The sequence below is a fragment of the Lampris incognitus genome, chromosome 11 (genome assembly GCF_029633865.1).
Source record: "Lampris incognitus isolate fLamInc1 chromosome 11, fLamInc1.hap2, whole genome shotgun sequence".
NCBI classification, from domain to species: domain Eukaryota; kingdom Metazoa; phylum Chordata; class Actinopteri; order Lampriformes; family Lampridae; genus Lampris; species Lampris incognitus.
In genome coordinates, this window is record NC_079221.1 from 52,035,071 (window position 1) to 52,054,313 (window position 19,243).

A 19,243-nucleotide genomic window follows, 5' to 3' on the forward strand; every position below is an offset into this window, starting at 1 on the left:
CAGAACACAGCACAACGAAGCCTCCATGTCCAATCAGCTTCTCTTTCACAATAGAATGTTGCCTGTTGCCATGGTTTCTGATATTCACGCATGGCGTTGTAGCGACATTTTCTCCAAAAATCATTAATTTTCGCTAATATTCAATAAAAGATTAGCGTAAAAAGTGGTCGGTTAGTTAAAGCGTTATAATCTCCAAGTAATGAGCAAATAATTTAACGTTCAGGTATTTATTGCACCCTGATTGAGTTTCGTAGTGGTTTGTCGCCCCATAAATAGCCGACGGCCCCATTTGGCTGTTATGGAGAGCGGGTTGCGTCATCGCGAACGGCTCTTAGATTAGAGATTAGTGGCTCCCTCGGGTTGCGTTGTCGCGAGCGGGTCTGAGATAGAGGTGATTGGCTCCTAGACAGAGATTAGAGCGAACGAGACATGCGCGTGTGAGGACGTCCCTGCCGGAGGGGCCCTCTCCCCTCCGCGAGCGGCCCCCAGATAGCCTGTCGCACCCGGCAGCTGGTGTCTGATGAGGGAATGAGAAAACTATATATATGTGCGAATGAGTGCGTGGATGTCCCTGCCGGAGGGGCCCTCGCTGACTGACGTAGCCTCTCTCCTTTTCTTTTTCTTAATTCATTGTAGGCCAGCTGCCGGTGTGGAAAAACACTGGCTGCGCTACATGGCCGATAGAAACGGAAATGGTTCGACGTCACTTCCTCCTTCGGTGGGTTGATGCTTGTGGGTCCGTGGACGTCACTGCCAGCTGTTTCCGGCGTCCGCCTTCATGACATCTGCTGTTTATTTTTATTTTTTTATTATCTCTTCTCTATATTCTGCATGTTATGTATGCACACATCGACAGTGCTGCATTTGATTTGGTACTGTTCTATTATGCTGGGATCGATTGGTGATGCCTGCGGGCTCTGGGTTGTTTGATCGGGTCTGCCTTTGATGCTGTTTCAGTCTAAATAAAGAATGCCACGGAGAGGTTGTGTCGAGCGACAGCGCTGTGTCCTGACGTGATTTCTAAATACAATATTGGCGACGAGGATGGCTGATATCTCTCTCCCACCACCTGCCCCCTTCCTGGCATTACCTGGCGAGCCTCCGGTACCATGGACTCGCTGGCTACATAGTTTTGAAAATTACATCCTCGCCTCAGGGCTCGACGACGTGAGCCAGGCTAGGAAGACGGCTCTGTTGCTACACTGCTTGGGAGCAGAGGGTCATCGTGTGCTCGGGACTCTGGGGAACGTCACAAGCTTTGACGAAGCTGTGGGACTTATGAGCACCCATTTCGCTGCTCCACAGAGTGCCCTCCTTCGGCGATTTATATTCCGTCAGCGACACCAACTGCCTGGTGAGTCTGTGCGGCAGTACGTAGCTAATTTGCGAGGGCTAGCTAGCTCATGCAAGTTTGGCGCGCTTCAGGACGAGATGGTTCGCGACCAGCTTATCGAACACACCAACAACGCAAAGGTGCGTGAGACTCTCCTGCTGGAAAAAGACGATCTGCTGCTGTCCAGAGCAATTACCATCGCACTACAGGTTGAGGGAGCAGCTGAGTGTGCTGCTATGCTAAATACACAGCAAGTGGCCACCTCCAGTCAAGCTGCCAACGACTCCTCCCTCTACTCATGGCTGCCCCTCGGGACGCAACCCAACCAGAGCGAGGCGGGCGCCGACTCCACTGGGGACGTCTTGCAACTGCAACGACGGCGTTCTCGGCCCCGCCCTCAACAGTCCTGTGGTAACTATGGGTCTCGGTCTCATGTTTCAAGGGCTCAGAACTGCCCTGCCCGTGGCCAGACATGCCGTAGCTGCGGTAAGCACAATCACTTTGCCAACGTCTGTCGATCTTCCCCGGCTGGGTCAGAGGGCCACACCCCCCAGTCTTCAACCGCCGTCATTCACAAGGTGAGCTCTGGGCCAGTGTCATTCAAATCATGCACAGTCAACATTAATGATGTGTGCATCCCCCTGCTGTTGGACACCGGTGCAAATGTGTCTCTCCTGAATGTTGATACCTACAGTCAATTTTTCGGTTCACTGCCACTGTCCGCACCCTCAGCTGTCCTCTGTGGGTATGGTGACTCCAAAATCGATCTGGTTGGCTCTCTCCAAGTGACTGTCCGCTATGGAACTAAGCTGGTGCCCAATGCAGTTTTTCATGTGGCACGCCGTGGGGCCAACCTGATGGGCCTGGACCTGTTCTCCCTCTTAGACACAAGGGGGCCAGCAATCCTGACTGTTGCCACACCTTGGCAGCAGAAGTAGCCATCACTGTTTATGGGGCTGGGCTGCCTCTCCGCCTTCGCCCATCAACCTCTCCTCAACCCTGCTGTGAAATCTGTCATCCAACCACTGCGCCGCATCCCGTTGGCTCTCCGTGATGGGGTCTCCGCCGAGCTGCAACAACTGCTGGAAGCTGGCATCATTGAACCGGTGGACGCGTCACCTTGGGTCTCAAACCTCGTGGTGGCTAAGAAGAAGTCGGGGGGCCTGCGTGTCTGCGTCGATCTACGTGCAGTAAATAAGGCAGTGGTCCCTGATAAGTATCCACTGCCCACCTCAGAAGAACTCACTGCTCAGTTCTATGGCTCTGAGGTGTTCTCCAAGCTCGACCTCAGACAGGGGTACTTACAGGTGCCCCTCCACCCCAGCAGCCGAAACCTCACAGCCTTTGTGACACATGCAGGAGTGTTTCGCTACACCAGGATGCCTTTCGGTCTCAGCTCCGCCCCTAGCTGCTTCCAGAAAATCATGGTCTCCATGCTGGCTGGCATACTGGGCGTGGCCATTTATCTGGACGATATAGTGGTACACGGGCCCACCAGTGAAATCCACGACAAGCGCCTCAACATGGTCTTCGCAGCCCTGTCCAAGCACAAGCTAACTCTCAATGCTTAGAAATGTGTCCTCTCTGTGCCAGCCATCGAGTTCGTGGGGTTCCGGCTGTCAGCGAGCGGTGTAACTCCACTACAATCTAACGTGGATGCCATTCAGACCATCCCTGAGCCCAGCTCGGCCGCCCAGGTCGCCTCCTTCCTGGGTATGACAAGTTACTACCTCAGGTTTCTTCCCCAGTACTCTGCGACCACAGCCCCCCTGCGCCAGCTGCTGCGTAAGGACGACCCATGGGTGTGGTCAAAGGTATGCAGTGACGCTGTGCGTGATCTCAAGACTCAACTGACTTCACCACGAGTGTTGGCTCACTTCGACATCTCCAGCTCCACCTTTGTGACCTGTGATGCATCAGCCACAGCGATAGGGGCTGTGCAGTCTCAAACCCAGAACGGTGTGGAGAAGCCCATCGCCTTCGCCTCCCGTGCCCTCAACCTGACCGAGCAGCGGTACTCCGTGGGTGAGCGTGAGACGTTAGCCTGTATCTGGGCTTGTGAAAGGTGGCACCTCTAAGGCCGCTCCATCACCCTCAGGACAGATCACCAGGCCCTGACAGCGCTGCTGTCCACATCTGGGACAGGCCACAAACTCCTGGAGGCTGCACCGCTGGTCTGACCGCCTCCGCCAGTACAACTTCAGCCTGCAATTCACCCCAGGCAGATACAATGTTGTCGCCGACCTGCTCTCTCGCTCTGTCTCCACCCCAGCTCTACAGACGGACACTGACTGTGTGGAAAAGGACATTGTCCAAATGCTACACACACCCCTTCTCTCCTGCAGAGAGACAGTGGCCACTGACAACGGCCCTCAGCTGGTCTCTGCTGAGTTCCCTGCTTATCTCGAAAACAAGGGCATCCGTCATATATGCACTGCGTACTACCACCCCCAGGCCAATGGCGGCGTTGAACGTTTTCACCAGTCACTGAAGAACGGCCTTAGAGCACACATGGCTCAAGGGTGCTCTTTCACGCAGGCCATCCGTCACACTCTGCTGCACTATCGGGCCACACAGCACTCGACCACAGACGTCTCCCCAGCCTCTCTCATGCTAGGCCGGGAACTGTGCATGCCCCTTGACAGGCCCCGCCCCTCCACACCCCAGGCACCTCCCTCTGGGGTCAGAGCCTCAGTCACTCATCAGCAGACGCGGATGAAGCAACGGTTTGACCAGTCAAAACGAATCAGTGTGCCAGACATCAATGTGTCAGACTGGTTCAGGGTCCGCAGTTCCCACAGGGACAATAAAATGGCTTTATACTGGTCCTCTCCTGTCCAAGTCACCCGTCAGCTGGGCCTAGCCACTTACCTCCTCAGCGATGGCACTCGGTGGCACTCCAGTCGTCTACGGAAGGTGTCAGCTCCACCACACACAGCTGGTGACACAACCTTAGCCATTCCCTCAGCATGGCGAGACGCCCCGGGGCTTCATGCAGCTCCTACAAGGGCCCCAGACATTCCTGGGCCTCAGCTTCCCCTGCCTTCTCCCTCCCCACCTCGGCCTGCACAGCCTCAGGCCGCCCCGCGACCTGTTCGCACACGTTTACGCCCTGGCCACCTAGAGGACTTTGTGTCAACCTTTCATGTTTGAAATCCTGCCGGGGGGGGGATGTTATGTCTGCACACATCGACAGTGCTGCATTTGATGTGGTGCTGTTCTATTGTGCTGGGATCGATTGGTGATGCCTGCAGGCTCTGGGTTGTTTGATCGGGTCTGCCTGTGATGCTGTGTGAGTCTAAATAAAGAATGCAAGGTAGAGGTTGTGTCGAGCGACAGCGCTGTGTCCTGACGTGATTTCTAAATGCTGTGTCCTGACGTGATTTCTAAATACAATAACAACACTGGCAGGCCTCATATCCACCAGCCTTTTCACTACTTCTCACTACTAACTAACACAGACCTTCTTCTTTTTGGTCCCCGCAGGACAAGAGAGGCAACACTTCTAGTCAAGGCTGTGATGACAAGTGCATCCCCATGAAATACAGATACTTTTGGTTGTTTTACACCAGGCTGGGAGGGTCACAAGCAAAGATGAGGGGTCAAGGTGAGTCTGGGAGTGGGTGAAGACCGAGACAGCAAGGCACAAAGTGAGAAAGAGACGTGACGGTAATGAAAGAGAGGAGGAGAAAAAGAGCAGTCGACAGCGTGAGGACAGAAAAGTGGAAACTCCAGAAAAAGGAAGATAAAGTGAAAAGTGAGCTGGAGACAGAAAGACACCCCCCCCCCTTAGTCAGCGTAGTGCATGATGGCCTCAACGTAGTTTCCTGGAAACAGGCCTGTGGTGGCGTTCATCACACCTTCATACCAGCCATCCTCGTTTTTCTTGATCACACAGACAATGGCTCCTCTTGGAAGAACAACTCGTCCTCCTGATCAGCCATGTAGTCATAGATGGCCACCACTAGAGGGAGACAAACACACAGTTAAGCACGCTGCTGGTTAACAGTAAACCAACAATAACATTAACAACTTGTAGTACAAGTAATATTCACAGTGCTTATACTAACCACTATTATTACTAATTATTAGTACTATTAAAGCTAAGTACTACAAACACAGCTATCACTGCTCCTACGAGAGACACTAACATTATAACTACTGCTGTGACCACTACTCCCACTAATAAAGAACATGGACTGTGATAATAATCACATCTTTAGGTCTGTTACTACTAGTTCTACTGTGATTACTATTACCACCACCAACACTGCCACTACTATATTTATTAACAACAACAATAATGAGAAAAAACACAATAACAATTCGATGTCTTCTGTGCTGGATAAGATCTAATCTCGTAATGATGACATGGTGTTGACATATTGGCTGCTTTAAGCATCGAAATTGCGATGTTCATCTTCTTTTGTTCTTTACTCTCATCCCAGCTGTTGTCTCGCTTGGTCCATATGTTGTGCTGATGGTTAGCATCTGGTTTTAGAATCAGTCTCTTCGTAAATCCTCTACCTTTCTCAAGGTAGGTTGTTGGAGCCCAGGGAGGGTCCTCCTCTGTACAGAGGTCATTGTACTCAACTAAAGCGGACTCCTCCTCTTCCTCACCTTCCTCTAATGGCTGATCACGGGGCCAGACCTCATCAGGCCCTGATTGGCCCTCAACAGCTGAGGAAGGGGAAGAGGATCGTGTGAGACTGGGGAAATGGGTCGGGAGGGAGGGAGGAGGTTATTATATAGCTGGAGATTCAGATCGTACGACAGTGGCACTCAACCATGTGTCATGAAGAGCTGTGTGTACACAGGTTTTCTTTCAGACCAACACTACAGCTGCTGAGCTCACTGACCATTCCTCCTGTGTTTGGCTGAAGGTGTGTGGTCAGTGAACTCATCTGAAGTACAGTACACTCCAGACGTCTCTCTCCCCAGCAACGCCCTCCAGCTCCTCCTGGGGTTTCCAAGGCGTTCCCAGGCCAGATTGGACATGTAGTCCCTCCAGCGAGTTCTGGGTCTCCCCCGGGATCTCCTCCCAGTTGGCCGTACCCAGTAAACCTCCAAAGGAAGGCGCCCAGGAGGCATCCTAATCAGATGCCTGAACCACCTCCACTGGCTCATTTCGACGCGAAGGAACAGCGGCTCTACTCTGAGCTCCCTCCGGATGTCCGAGCTCCTCACCCTATCTCTAAGGCTGAGCCCAGACACCCTACGGAGGAAACTCATTTCAGCTCATGACCATAGGTGAGGGTCGGAACGAAGATTGACTGGTAAATTGAGAGCTTTGCCTTCCGGCTCAGCTCCGTCTTCACCACAACAGTCCGGTACGACGTCCGCATTACAGCTGATGCTGCACCAATCCGCCTGTCAATCTCCCGCTCCGTCCTACCCTCACTCGTGAACAAGACCCCGAGATACTTGAACTCCTTCACTTGAGGCAACAACTCATCCACAACCCGGAGGGAGCAATCCACCATTTTCCAGTAGAGGACCATGGCCTCAGACTTGGAGGTGCTGACTCTCATCCCGGCCATTTCACACTCCGCTGCAAACCGCCCCAGTGCTCGCTGGAGGTCACGTTCTGATGAAGCCAACAAAACCACATCATCTGCTAAGAGCAGAGACGCAATTCTGAGGTTTCTAAAACGGACACACTCCTCAACTTGGCTGCGCCTTGAGATCCTGTCCATGAATATCACAAACAGAATCGGAGACAAGGGACAACCTTGGCGGAATCCGACACCCACCGAAAACCTGTTTGACTTTGTGCCGAGAATGCAGACACAGCTCTCACTTTGGTTATACAAGGACCGGATGGCTTGTAGCAACTGTCCCGGTACCCCATACCCCCATTATTATTATTATTATTATTATTATTATTATTATTATTGTTGTTGTTATTGTTAATTATTTCCAGTGTTTTCTGTTTCTTCCAAAAAACATTTCCCTTGGGATTGAGACTCTTTCTCACTACACATACAACAAAATAGTTTTAACACCAGAAATGTTAAAATTGGAAACAACATTGACAAATGATAAAAACCAAAAGAAAAAGATAAATTCGCTCATTCTAAATTATGACTGTTTTTATTAAACATTAAATAAATTTCAGGATGATATTTTGAAAAGATATTTGGGCAGCAAATTCTCAATGTTGTTAAGTAAAACTTCTGCTTTCAAAACTGAACAAAATATATTCTAATTTGTAACTTTTCAAGGAATTATTTTAATTTTGAGTTTGATTATACGTTTTATAATTACCACTAAATAAATATATAACTTGATCGAAAAAAATCCAATAAATATGTCAACAGGAGATTATTTTGTACACAAAACCAACGAAAATATTTTAAGTGGCAAATTCTTACTTACATACTTGTTTTGGCGGTTTTATGTTAATTTATTTAAAGAAGGTGATAATCACACCATTAATGATCAATTGATTTTAATTATTGCACCGTGTAGGTGAACACATCATTAAACATGTTGGTGCATCAGGTTATATTTGGTTAAAATCATAATTCTTTTACATTGCTCTCAAACAACAAGGCAACGTGACGGAAAACTCTGAAATCAGCAGTTTTCTAAACATATTGTGTGAAGCACCGACTTTTATCAATGGATGACCACATTTATTTTGTCCATTTTCTGAGGAGTCTAAACTCTGGTTTCAGAGGTTGGGGGATTCAGTAATGTTTCAAAGTAAATCTCACACTTTCATGTCATGTAGGATTTACTTTCCATTTTATTGAAATGGTACTTTTTGTGTGATCATAGGATGTATACAGATGTGAGGACAACACAAGAGAAACACTGACAAAACTGACAAATTTGAAAAGAATATTTTTTTTTTATTTGTTCATTAGTATGAAACCAGTAATACAATAAAAATAATAGAATAGAAAAACAGACAATGCAACTAATACCTTATATTAGAAGAAGACCAAGAACAACATAGTACTACAATTATATTTTTGTTATTATTATTATTATTATTATTATTATTCATATTATTGTTATTATCATTATTGTTATTAATGGTGATGTTGTTGTTATAGAGCTTACCGTATGTCCCAGCTGGCAGATCAGTCACTGTGAAACAGAGGGAGGTTTTTGTACGGCTCTCTATCACCGTGTGAACACATCCTGACTATTGATATAGTGTTGACTTAGACAGTAGTAAACTGCTGTATCCTCAGCCTGGACTCCACTGATGGTCAGGGTGAAGTCAGTCCCAGACCCACTGCCACTAAACCTCGATGGAGTTCCTGACAGAAGAGTGTTTGCGTTATAAATGAGGAGTTTAGGAGTTTCTCCAGGTTTCTGTTGGTACCAGGAGATACGTGGATTGCTCTGATAAATATAAGGGGGTTGACTCAGTTTGCATGCCAGACTGACTGATCCTCCTACATTGGCAGCTTTCATTGAAGGAGTCTGAGTCACAGTGACCTGACTGCTTGATCCTGAAAACAGAAACACACAAACAGACTGAAAGTGAAGGCCTTCATTGTCTCACATGTACATCTGGAAATCTCTGTGAAAGGACAGATGTGTTACTCATTACATCACATAAACACATAGAATTCCTTTTTTCAGGTGTTGTTTTAACTGAAACTCAACAGTGTAAAACACAAACAGGGACTTGGTAGAAACAATGTGCAGGTGGGGAAAAACAAACTGGTGAGATCAGAGAAAGTTCTTTCAGGAGAGGAAAAGTTGAGATGAGGAAAACAAGGAAGACAGTGAATCATCTCTGCCGGTCTTACCTTGAATAAAGGCAGCACATGTCAGGATGAAAATGCTGCTCCAACACATGGTTTTTACCTTTGCTGTCACAATGAACAAGTGTTGGTGGCTTTGCTTTGGACTTGCAGAGTTATAAAGGTTTCATGAGCACTGAAGCATGTCCTTCAAATAAGAAGTGTCCTCTCTATGCAAATGAGCTTCCTGGTGAGACTGCTGTTAGTAGCAGATGTGTATATCATGTCTTGTGAGGACACACCGTCTTGTGTGTGCTACAGCCACTTATTACAGTAGTCACCACCACCTTCTGTGACTAATGCCAAGTTAGATGAAGAAGAAATGATCTTGGATTAAGAACACTCTATAACACTTCATAACACCTTGAGAAGTTATGTGAAATTGTCAAGCTTTGATTTCATGATATTCAGATTATACCGTTCACACACTCGAACACAAATCCAGTTCATGATGAAACTGGAAGAAAAAAAAACTTCTCTCAGGGTTTTTCATTTATGTCCAAATACAAGCTCCCCTACATATGCAGATCTTCTTGTTTGTCTTTCAGCTTGTTTCCTGTTTCTCAGGGGTCACCACAGTGGATTTTACAGTTTCCATCGTACTGATGGAAACTGGGCGCAGCACCAATGGAGGCCGTTGTTAATCCAGGCCTTGACAGATCCGGTCTGGTCTTGTCCTCCCCTTTAAGTCCCTTAATAACCTAGCTCCTTCATATCTTTCTGAACTCCTTCATATCCACACGCCCTCCCACACTCTCAGATCCTCTTCTGCTCTCTAACTCACTGCACCTTTGGCCCGCTTGACTACCATGGGGTCTAGAGCCTTCAGTCATTCTGCCCCCCGCCTATGGACCTCTCTCCCACAAGACAGTCACAAGACTGACTCTCTTTCAACCTTCAAATCTCATCTCAAAACGCACCTTTTCAAACTGGCATATTCAGTCTGATCCACGCTTCATTGAGTTTGGTGCAGATGATGATGTTATACTTATCTGTTGTGTTAACTTCTTATTGTCTACCTGCTTTGTTTTGATGCTCTGCTGTCTGATACAGTGCTGCTTGTTTTTTACTGTGTTCTGTAAGGTGCCCACAGATAAAATGTTTTGTTATTATTATCATCGTCATCATCATCATCATCATCATCATCATCATCATTATTTGTTTATTTATTTATGTATTTGCTTCTTTTTTTTTCATCAGCAAAACGATTTGACAAAACTCACGCTGGATACCCTTCCTGACACAACCAGTAACCCTCTGGACGGGGGCACAGGTAAAGCACAGGATGGCGCCACATATACAAATAACCTCCCTGAAATCAGTTGCTATTGTCTAACATTCCTGATTGTTGTGTCCAGAGATGAACTTAATCCCAAATCAAGTATTGTCTGAGAAGATCTGTGCACCAATAAGAAACAAACAGGCGAGAACAAGACTGGGTGCTAACTGAAGCTACAATCTACTACTACTACTACTACTACTACTACTACTACTACTACTACTGCTATTACTACTGCTACTAATACTACTGCTACTACTACTACTACTGCTACTACTACTACTACTACTACTACTACTTCTACTACTACTGCTACTACTACTACTAATAATAATACTAATACTAATACTTCTACTACTACTACTACTACTGCTACTACTACTACTACTACTACTACTACTACTACTGCTACTACTACTGCTACTACTACTAATAATAATAATACTAATACTAATACTTCTACTACTACTACTACTACTACTGCTGCTGCTACTAATACTACTGCTACTAATACTACTGCTACTACTTTTGGCTGCTCCTGTTAGGGGTCATCACAGTGGATTTATCCATTTCAGTCTAAGTCTAAGTCAGTCTAAGTCTAAGACAGGGGCATGGACACACGTGCTGTTGCATCATGGTACTTTTTTGTTTCTAAACTGTGTTGAAACAGTTAAGTTGTGTTCCACTTGATGTCTGACGTCAGAAATTCCAGCTGGTTGGCCACAAAAAGAAGTGCTGCACCTCCCAGTGGCCAGACTGTAAATAACAGGAGACAAATATGGACACCCACAAGAGACTGACGTTAATATGGCTGGCATTATGTCAGTAATATTTGGCAATGTAAACTGGCCCATTACCAAAGAAATGTATCAGCTGTGTTGTAAATTAATATTTCAAACTTGTGTTTGGCCATTTAACACACAGTTTTTATTTTTCATAAAGTTTGAGACCATTCAATGTTGAAAATCGAAATTATATGTATTTAAGAGAAGACATTGTGAATAATGCTGTGTACTATTATGCTATACAGCCTTGCTGAGCTCTAATAAGTGCATCTTGGTGACCTAGAGACTGAAAAGAAACGCTCTGAGTTTCACACTTCAACTTAAAGGACCAGACGACCCCATTTTTCCAGTAAGAAGTTGAAATTTCGGACTTTCCAGCACATCCGGAACACATAAGTGCATAGTGTAGTATATGTTTTTGTGCTCGCATTAAAATGTGTACTCACAACTCTTTTAACAGAGATACGTATGTATGTGTTTATTGAAGACGTTGATCACTTCTCCTACTTCGGCAGCCTTCTCTCCTCATAAACTGACATCGAGTCTGAGGTCAACCATCTCCTGAGTTGTGTCAGTGGTGCTTATGCCAGACTCAGTAAGAGTCTTTGAAGACCGAGACTTAAAGGCCCAAACAAAACTCCTGGTCTACAGAGGGGTGGTTCCCCCCACCCTGCTGTATGAAGCAGAGTCATGGACCACCTACAGCAGGCACCTGAGAGTCCTGGAACAATACTGCCAAAGACAGGAACATGTTATAGGAAATGTTCCATCATCTCAGCCACAATAACATCCTCAAACATGTTATGAATGTTGCAGTGAGAATGTTATTCCTTTATTTTGAAACATTGTGGCAATGTTTCATAAAATAAAATTATATAATCTGCTACCTCAACAACGTCCCCAAAACATCCTCACAATGCTGCAGACAAAACCTTCTACCTGTGTTAGAATACCACACTACAGGAAGTCTGTGAATGTTCTCATTCATCCAGGTCATGGTTGTCCAAAGGAATTGAATCGAGTGCAGCTGGATTTGGTACATATCCGTGAAGACGTTTCGCCTCTCATCCAAGAGGCTTCATCAGTTCGTGCCTTTCTGACTAGACCAAGCTAGTCTGACTGGCTGGTGATGAAACTCAGATATTTATCCTCTTTGGAGTCGTTATCAGAGCTATTGATGTCAATGGCTCTTTGTGATCCGATGTTAAGCAGCGACGGTCGTTGGAGGTGTTAGTTTTGACTTCGTTAGTGCTCCATTCAGTGGTCATGAGTCGTTGGAGCCGTTAGTGAGCGACTGTTGTTCTTGGAGGCTAGGCTTCTTGAGTCTCCTGGGTAGAGATGAAAGGACGGCATTGTAAGTGGGAGGTAGGTGGTGTGGCAGACCTCCTCCTCTGTTGAGGGATGGTTTTTCCAGTTTCACATAGATGGCTTCCTTCACCCCTCTATCAAACTATCTATCTTCCCTGTCCAAAATGTGTACGTTGCTGTCCTGGAAGGAGTGTGTCTTCTCCTTTAGGTGTAGATAGACTGCTGAGTCTTGTCCTGAGAAGTTTGGCCTTCTGTGTTGGGCCATCCGTTTGTGTAGTGGTTGTTTGGTTTCTCCTATGTATAGGTCAGTGCAGTCCTCATTGCATTGTACAGCATACACCAGACTGCTTTTCCGGGTGTGTGGTACACGGTCTTTGGGATGAACCAGTCTTTGTCGGAGTGTGTTGCTGGGTTTGAAGTATACCGGGATGCGGTGTTTGTTAAACATTCTCCTGAGTTTCTCGGAGACCCCAGAAACATACGGGATGACTATGTTATTCCTTCTGTTCCTCTTCTCCTCATCGCTCACCTGGTTGGTCTTTCTGGAACGTGTTGCAGTTTTCACAAAGGTCCAACTGGGGTAGCCACAGGTTTTTAAAGCTCCCCTCAGGTGTTTGACCGTCGCTGCTTAACACCGGATCACAAAGAACTTCTGTTTTCAAAACTGAACAAAATATATTGTAAGTTATAACTTTTCAAGGAACTGTTTTAATTTTGAATTTGATTATACGTTTTATAATTACCACTAAATAAATATATAACTTGATAGAAAAAAATCCACTCAACATGTCAATAGGAGATTATTTTGTACACAAAACCAACGAAAATATTTTAAGTGGCAAATTCTTACTTACAAACTTGTTGTGGCAGTTTTATGTTAATTTATTTAAAGAAGGTAATAATCACACTGTGGTGGACACGTATTGGGGATATAATTCACCCCATGAACTAAGGGTTAAGTCAGGGTTGCCCTGGCAGGTTAACTCAGGGTTAAGTTATGGTTGTTCAGCCAGTTTTCTGGTTATTCTTGCCGCTTCCGCTCAGTCGAGCTGTGGTTTTGTTGTCTCTCTGATTCACCGTGGATTAAACAAAGTTGCCTACACGGCTAAAGTGTGAACCTACGGTCTTCTCCGTTCCTTCGGCTCTACAGTAGAACATTTCATTCCCACTCTGGGACCGCCAGTTTTTGCGCGCGCGCGGCGCCTCGACGCGGTAAAATGGGCTACAGCTAAGGAGGAGTTCGCCATCATGGAGCGTCTGGGTATAGTGAGGCGTTCCAACAGCCCGTGGGCCTCGCCGCTTCACACGGTGCCCAAGGCGGATGGGTCGTGGCGGCCTTGCGGCGACTTTCGCCGCCTGAACAACGTCACCTCCAATGACCGCTATCCCATCCCACACATTCAGGACTTTTCCATACGCCTGGCAGGTACCACTATTTTCTCTAAGGTGGACCTGGTGCGCGGCTATCATCAGGTTCCCGTGCGCGCAGAGGACGTGCCCAAGACCGCAGTGATGACCCCGTTTGGGCTTTTTGAGTTCATGCGCATGCCTTTTGGCTTGAAGGGGGCAGCGCAAACCTTTCAGAGGCTGATGGACTCGGTGTTGCGTGACCTTGCTTTCGTGTTCGTTTATCTCGACGACATATTAGTGGCCAGTCCGTCAGCTGAAGAGCACCTGGCGCACCTGAAACAGGTTTTCCGTCGCCTGGACGAACACGGCCTGATAGTCAACCCGGCCAAGTGTCAGTTTGGACTGCCGGTGATTGACTGCTTGGGTAACCGCATTTCGCCGCAAGGCGCGGTCCCGTTGCCTTCTAAGGTGCAAGCGGTGGCGGAATTTCCCCGCCCAGTCTCTGTCAAGGCATTGCAGGAATTCTTGGGCATGGTGAATTTCTATAACCGTTTCCTCCCTCGCGCTGCCCACCTCCTTCAGCAACTTTACGAAGCCCTGCGGCTTAAGAAGGCTAACGACCCTGTCGACTGGACTCCCGAACGGGTCCAGGCCTTTGACGGAGCTAAGTGCGCCCTGGCTAATGCTGCCCTCCTCGCCCATCCCACACCCACGGCGTCCATAGCTTTAACAACCGATGCGTCTGACATAGCCGTGGGGGCTGTGGTTGAACAGCGCGTGGCGAATGCGTGGCAGCCACTCGCATTTTTTAGCCGCAAACTGCGGGACAGCGAGCGCAAGTACAGCGTTTTTGACCGGGAGTTGCTGGCACTGCACCTTGCAACCCGGTATTTCCGCTTCCTGCTGGAGGGTCGCCCATTCACGGCTTATGTGGATCATAAGCCGCTGACTTTCGCCATGTCCAAGGTGACTGAGCCGTGGTCTGCTCGTCAGCAGCGCCACCTAGCGGCAATCTCCGAGTTCACAACGGACATTCAGCATGTGGCCGGGAAGTCCAACCCTGTTGCTGATTGTCTGTCGCGTGTGCTTGTGTGTCCTGTGCACCTCGGTGTGGATTTCTCCGCTATGGCTGCCGACAGCCCAGCGACCCGGACGTCCTTGCCCTTAGGTCAACGCGTACCGGTCTCAAGCTAGAGGACGCTGTGATGCAGGAAGGCAGTCCTCCCCTCCTCTGCGATGTCTCCACCGGCCGTCCCCGCCCCGTTGTTCCAGTGGCCTGGCACCGTCGAGTTTTCAATTCGATTCACTCCCTCTCGCACCCTGGAGTTCGGGCGTCGGTGAAGTTGGTCGGTTCCAAGTTCGTTTGACCTGGCCTCCGCGAGGACATCAAGGGGTGGGCAGCTGCATGTGTAGCGTGCCAGCGCGCTAAGGTCCACCAGCACACTAAATCGCCCCTCGAACCATTTCCGATCCCGGCCAGACGTTTCGACCACGCGCATGTGGACCTGGTGGGCCCTCTACCTTCTTCACAGGTTTTACGCACCTGCTCACAATGGTAGATCAGACCACCAGGTGGCCAGAGGTTGTCCCTCTGTCCTCCACAACATCCCCGGATGTTGCACGCGCTTTTATTTCCTCCTGGGTCGCCCGTTTCGGCACTCCGTCAGATATCACCTCAGACAGGGGCCCCCAGTTCGTGTCAGAGCTCTGTTCGGCACTTGCGCGATCCTTGGATGTGCAGGTACACCGCACTACCACGTACCACCCTCAGGCTAACGGCTTGTGTGAACGTTTTCACCGGTCGCTCAAGGCAGCGCTGCGCGCTGCGCTCTCGGATGGTAACTGGGTGGATCGTTTACCTTGGGTTATGCTCGGGTTGCGTTCGGCTCCTAAGGAGGACCTCGACGCTTCCCCCGCTGAGCTTGTGCTCGGCCAGCCGCTCCGCGTCCCTGGGGAATTTTTGCCTGGGAGTTCCGCTCCTCGACCCCGTCCGGCCGTTTATCCTTTTTTGTCCAACAGCACTCGGGTTCCAGGCCCCGTTCACCACTGTTTTCCGCGGTCGTTCGTGCCTGCGGAGCTCATGTCGGCTCGTTTTGTTTTTGTACGGCATGATGCTCACCGCTCGCCCCTCCAACCCCCATACGATGGTCCATTTCGGGTTCTTGAGACGGGTCCTAAGGGTTTTGTGCTGGATATGGGTGGGCGTAGGGAACGTGGCAGGCTTGATAGGCTTAAACCGGCGCACAGGGTGGCAGGCGAAGTTGTGTTTCCGGCCCAGGTTCCCCGTCGGGGTCGTCCTCCTTCCAGGACCCCGGCAGTGTCTTCACGGGTTCAGCATTCAGCTTCTCAGCCGGCTTTGGACTGTGTTTCACCTACTGTTTCGGCTGAGGGACGGCGCAGCCGTTATGGCAGGCTGCTTAAGCCTCCAGTGAGACACTCATTTTCTTTCCAGGGGTCCCTTCTGGGTGTTCGGGGGGGGGGGGGGGGGGCTGTGTGGCGGACACTAGGGGCTATGCCTCTCACCCAGCAGGGCTGTGAGCTGGGGGCGTGGTTTACGTTCCCGGGCTCGCCGGTGCAGGGTTGTTCCTGCTGCAGTTGGTTTTTGGAGTTGAGGAATAAACATCAAACTCGCCTTGGTCTCCTGTGTTTTTCCTCATCCTGCCATAGTATTAATGTTGATTGTGTTTTATTTCTTATTACTATACTGCTATGGGCTTCTTTATTCAGCTGGTGGCATAGCTGTCCCATTTGGTACCCTACTGAGACAACTAAGTTAGCTGTCCTTTGCATCCACTTTGTTGTTGTCGTTCAACAATGCTGCACAGCACATGAGTTGTTTATTTTATGTCTTTATTTCACTGTCCTCCCATGTGACATAATAAACATGACTGATATTATTTATGAATAAAATAATAGTAAAAGCTCCATGTGTTTTGTTTCAGGGTGTAAAGGAGACACTTTACTGACCCAGACCCCAGAGTCTGTCTCAGTCCAGACAGGAGGTCCTGCCTCCATCAGCCAGTGGAGCCATTGGTAATGACTTAGCCTGGTATCATCAGCAACCAGGAGAAGCTCCCAGATTCATTATTAATTTCTATTGGGGTTTTATTTCAGGTGGTTACAGCAGCAGTGGCAACGGTTATGATTTCAGAATCACCATCAGTAACATCCAGACAGAGGACACAGGAGTTTACTACTGTCAGCAACATGAAGTCTCACCACTCACACAGTGATGAAGACCTGCACAAAGACCTTCCTCTGATGAAAGACAAGGTGTCTGTAACAGCTGAACAGGACCCATCAGAAGACATTTCTAGATGAAACAGTGACTTGTCACATTAACCAGACTGCCTGAAATGTGTCTCCACTGATTCAGGAGATGAGCTACAAATATACAAGTAGGCTAACCCGCCATATACCTTCAACGTACCCAACAATGTCAAGCCTGGTACTACCAACAACCTGGAACAGTCCGCAAAGCCTTGACTGGCACAGGGACCACTCTCCTGGCAGGAAGTCCCTTTCGGTTCAGCGCCGGCGGATCTGGGAGTGACTTCACCCTGACTGTCACAGCAGTCCAGGCTGAGGATGCAGGGATTTCCTACTGTCAGAGTGATATCTGTGTTCATGGCTGAGCAACCACACAGTGATAGAAGGCTGTACAAACATCTGCCATGTAGGCAGGACCACCTAAGGTATAAGACAACTAAGCTGCCTCTTAGACTGTGAAGTCCTACGATTAACAAAGTGCTGCTTGGACACCAGGAGGGCAAATCAAATTCTGCTTAGGACCCCAACAAGACTTGAACAGGTCCTGTTCTCAGGTGACATGTCAGTAGCACCATATGAACCCGTTCCTTTTCTTCCATACGTGGTGTCAATTTATGGACCTTTTTTGATCTTCATCTTTGGTATTTCAGACATTTATGACAGATGCATCTTGAAAGGACACAGTTAAAACACAGGGAACTCTACACAGCATTAACAGTTGATGTGTAGGGATTCACACAGGACATCTATTGCCTACAGGGGGCACACTACAGAGGACCATGCAGTCGGACAAAGGAAAAATGCAAACTCTGAATGGCCAAGAAAACAGAAATCCCTGTGGAGACTGGATCAACATTTTGGCCACAGGATGTCCATGGTGGACAATATGGCAAGCTGTTCCAGCTTTTAATGTCCTTTATTATCATCACCAATTAATTTTTTTATTTGTTAAAATATCCAATTTTCATATCAGAAATTGAATTTTAAGTAGTTATAATTCACTTTTAAGTAGTTGAAACACCAGTTGTTGATATAAGAGGTTCAGTTGTTGATGTCAGACATTTCGTTTTTGATATCAACAATTATGTTCCAAATGTTGATATTGCAAAAAAAAAAATATTTCAACGATTGGCACTTAAACTACTTAATATCCCACTAATTTAAATTCCAGTTCTCACTGAAATGAATGGGGGAAAGTTGTAATCCTCAGTAGTTAGGATTTAATTTGATGTCAAGATTTGAATTTTTGATGTGCAAAATTACATTTTAACTAGTTAAAATATCATTTAGAATATAACTTTTTATAGACAGGATACTTAATTTAGAATATAAATTTTGATAGACAGGATAGTTAATTTAGAATATAACTGTTGATAGAAAGGATAGTTAAAATATAATTTAGAATATAACTTTTGATAGACAGGATACTTAAAATATCATTTAAAATATAACTTTTGATAGACAGGATAGTTAAAATATCAATTTGAATATAACTTTTGATAGACAGGATAGTTAAAATATAATTTAGAATATAAATTTTATAGACAGGATACTTAAAATGTCATTTAAAATATAACTTTTGATAGACAGAATAGTAAAAATATCATTTAGAATATAACTTTTGATAGACAGGATAGTTAAAATATAATTTAGAATATAACTTTTGATAGACAGGATAGTTAATTTAGAATATAACTTTTGATAGACAGGATAGTTAAAATATAATTTAGAATATAACTTTTGATAGACAGGATAGTTAACATAGAATTTAGAATACAACTTTTGATAGACAGGATACTTAAAATATCATTTAAAATGTAACTTTTGATAGACAGGATAGTTAAAATATCATTTAGAATATAACTTTTGATAGACAGGATACTTAAAATATAATTTAAAATATAACTTTTGATAGGCAGGATAGTTAAAATATCATTTAGAATATAACTTTTGATAGACAGGATAGTTAAAATATCATTTAGAATATAACTTTTGATAGACAGGATAGTTAATTTAGAATATAACTTTTGATAGACAGGATAGTTAAAATATCATTTAAAATATAACTTTTGATAGACAGGATAGTTAAAATATAATTTAAAATATAACTTTTGATAGACAGGATAGTTAAAATATCATTTAAAATATAACT

General features: G+C 46.4%; 1 protein-coding gene across 1 annotated transcript in view; it reads left to right on the forward strand.

Annotated features, from left to right (window-relative positions):
- The window catches only part of LOC130120412 (immunoglobulin lambda-1 light chain-like), a 28,927-nt gene that overhangs the window by 5,940 nt on the left and 3,744 nt on the right, over positions 1-19,243 (forward strand). Inside the window, exons 2-3 of the mRNA XM_056288950.1 lie at positions 16,936-17,019; positions 17,266-17,438. Coding sequence (XP_056144925.1) covers positions 16,936-17,019; positions 17,266-17,438 — 257 coding nt within the window. The remainder of the gene's footprint in view (positions 1-16,935; positions 17,020-17,265; positions 17,439-19,243) is intronic.